General features: G+C 37.0%; 1 protein-coding gene across 1 annotated transcript in view; it reads left to right on the plus strand.

The window, feature by feature from the left end:
• The window catches only part of PPP6C (protein phosphatase 6 catalytic subunit), a 44,261-nt gene that overhangs the window by 25,944 nt on the left and 14,985 nt on the right, over positions 1-3,332 (plus strand). Inside the window, exon 2 of the mRNA XM_007956378.2 lies at positions 219-314. Within this exon, the coding sequence (XP_007954569.1) occupies positions 219-314 (96 nt within the window). The remainder of the gene's footprint in view (positions 1-218; positions 315-3,332) is intronic.

Raw genomic sequence — 3,332 nt, forward strand, 5'->3', positions numbered from 1 at the left:
CCAGGTGGGCGACTTTAAAATCAGGATCTCCTCCGTAGCTAATAGCAATTCCCACCTTAGAGTTTACAAAGACTTATGGGTAGAAAAGCCACACTAAGTAATTTACTACACCGCAAAGTACTAGTCTTGCCAATTAATATTTCATTCTTAAAATTTTTGCATTTAATCCTTAGTTTTAATATTGTAGTAAAAGTTTGCATTTTTTTCTCTGCTTACAGCGGCTGTGTGACTATGTTTGTGACCTCCTTTTAGAAGAGTCAAATGTTCAACCAGTGTCGACACCAGTAACAGTGTGTGGAGACATACATGGACAGGTACAATTTTGTGAGCAGATTTTTAGGTTTTATACTGTCCGTGGTCCATGTGTGTTTTGACTGAGCTGCAAAATATATACAAGTTTAAAAAAAGGCACACTTCATCTTTACTTAGACTTTGACGGTCAATATTCAGCCTAGCTGAGAACTTTTAGTGTAGTTGCAGAATTTTTCCACTGGGAAATGAAAGCTGAACAGAGCACTTACAGCCTGTTAATATGCATACAGTGTAGTTGGGGGTAAAAGACATTAAAAAAATTAGTGAACATTATAGCATGTTTGGATACCAGCAGGACTTGCTATCATCTGTATAATTTCTCTGCCATTAATATGACTGCCTACGGGAACAGAAATGTTTGTAAATTGGCTCTGAATGAAGGCGGCTTCCAGGATCAAAATCCTATTTTTGGCTACACAGAGGGCTGTTTTCCTTTTGGCTTGTCAAGCTATTTTCTAGATTGTTGAAGTTTCAATTAATCTGACATCTACATGTCATCAGCCTCTAAATAGAGGCCCTATTATGTTATCTTTGAACTATTAAAATTATAGTTCTCTAAACTAGACTTTAGCAATGGGTTTCTCAAAATTTCCATGTAACTTCTCTCCAAAAACAATAGTAAACATTTGTATTTTGCTAACATAAATATTATTAATATAAGAAGTACCTTAACACATTCTTGAAAACTGGAATAAAACTGCTTATAATATAAAAATAGGAGTTAATCTGTGTGATCAAGGACTTTCCAATATATCAATCATATCAATAATCAAACAATGTGAAATTAGAGACTATAATTAATTAAACAACTATAATTAAAATCGTGAAAGTTGTACTTCTATATAATATATATTCTTCAGTCAGATGTACAGCTCTTGCTAACATTTATCTTGTGTTTTGAGGTTAAGAAGGTTTTTTTCCACATATACCATTATTTGTCAGTTTGTTGTACTTTGGTGGCTTGTTTGTTGTTGGGGGCTGGAAGTATGCCACTAGTATCTCAAATGCTAACAGAGTCACCCATGGTGGACAGATTTTAGTGGAGTTCCAGACTATGACAGACTGGGAAGAATGATGGGGCCATCCACTTCTGAAAAATTGGCCACTGAAAAATGTTAGTTTCACTGCTGCAGTGAAACATTGATGCAGTTCCAGAAGATGAACCCCTCAGGTTGGAAGGCTCTCAAAATAAGACTGAGAAAGAGCTGCCTCCTCAAAGTAGAGTCTACCTCAATAAAGTGGATGGAGTAAAGCTTTCGGAACCTTTGGGACTGGTGGGGCATAACTCAAAATGGGAAGAAACAGCTGCAAACATTCATTAATAATCAGAACGTGAAATGTTTGAAGTATAAATCTAGGAAACTTGGCACTTGTCAAAAATGCAATGGAACACATAAAGATCAATATCCTAGGCATTATTGACTAAAATGGACTGGTATTGGCTATTTTAAATTAAATAGTCTTATGGTCTTCTGTAGGAGCTCTGGTAGCATAGTGCCTAAGGCACTTGACTGCTAACCAGAAGGTTGGCGGTTCAAACCCACCAGCCACTCCTTGGAAGGAAGGTTGGGCAATCCTACTTCCGTAGTGATACTGCCTCGGAAACCCAAGGAGGGGTCGCTATGAGTCAGGACCGACTCGAAGGCAAATAACAACAACAACAACAACATGGTCTTCTGTGCTGGAAATGACAAATTAAACAGAAATGGCATCACATTCATTGTCAAAAAGAACATTTCAAGATCTATCCTGAATTACAGTGCTATCAGAGTTAGGATAATATCCATATCCCTAAGGGAAGACAAGTTATTACTGCTATTATTTGCATTTATACACCAACCACTAAAGCCAAAGGTGAAGAAATTAAAGATTTTAACAAACTTCTGCAGTTTGAAATTGACCAAACATGCAATCAAGATGTATTGATAATTACTACTGATTGGAATGCAAAAGTTGGAAACAGACAAGAATCATTGGTAAATGGAAAATATGGCCTTGTTGATAGAAATGATGCAGGAGATTGCATGATAGAATTTTGCAAGACCAATGACTTATTCATTACAAATACGTTTATTCAGCAGCATAAATGGTGACTATACATATGACCCTCACCAGATGGAATATACAGGAATCAAATCGATCAGTCTGAATGAGGCCAGGGGCCAACTATGGAATAGACCATTAGATGCTCATATGCAAATTTAACTTGAAGCTGAAGAAAATGAAAACAAGTCCACAAGAGCCAAAATATGACCTTGAGTATATCCCACCTGAATTTAGAGACCATCTCAAGAATGGATTTGATACATTGAACATCAGTGAGTGAAGACCATATGAGTTGTGGGATAACGTCAAGAACATCATCCATGAGAGAGCAAACCAAAAAGCAAACCAAACTCATTGCCGTGGAGTTGGATCCTACTCATAGTGACCCCTCCTTGGTTTTCTGAGGTGGTGTCACTACAGAAGTAGATTGCCCAACCTTCCTTCTAAGGAGCGGCTGAAGGGTCATTAAAAAGACAGGGAAGGAAGAAAAAACCAAAATGGATGTCAGAAGAGACTCTGAAACTTGCTCTTGAATATAGAGTAGCTAAAGTAGATGGAAGAAATGATCAAATAAAAGAGCTGAACAGATTTCAAAGGGCAGCTGGAGAGGACAAAGTAAAGTATTATAATGAAATGTGCAAAGACCTGGAGATGGAAAATAAAGAGGAAGAACACAGTTGGTGTTTTGCAAGCTGAAAGAACTGAAGAAAAAATTCAAGCCTCAAATTGCAATATTGAAGGATTCTGTGAGCAAAATACTGAATGATGCAGGAAGCATTGAAAGAAGATGGAAGGAATACAGAGTTACTGTCCCAAAAGGATTTGGTCAACATTCTACCATTTCAAGAGGTAGTAATATGATCAAGAATCGATGGTATATTAATTCAAAATGCACCAACAGCAGAAGAGAAGCCAGATGATTGGGACCTTCTAAAAATTAAATTTTTATGTGCTTCCAAAGACTTCTCCAAAAG

This window comes from Orycteropus afer, unplaced genomic scaffold, assembly GCF_000298275.1.
Source record: "Orycteropus afer afer isolate SDZICR_OR568_19922 unplaced genomic scaffold, OryAfe1.0 scaffold00611, whole genome shotgun sequence".
Lineage (NCBI taxonomy): Eukaryota > Metazoa > Chordata > Mammalia > Tubulidentata > Orycteropodidae > Orycteropus > Orycteropus afer.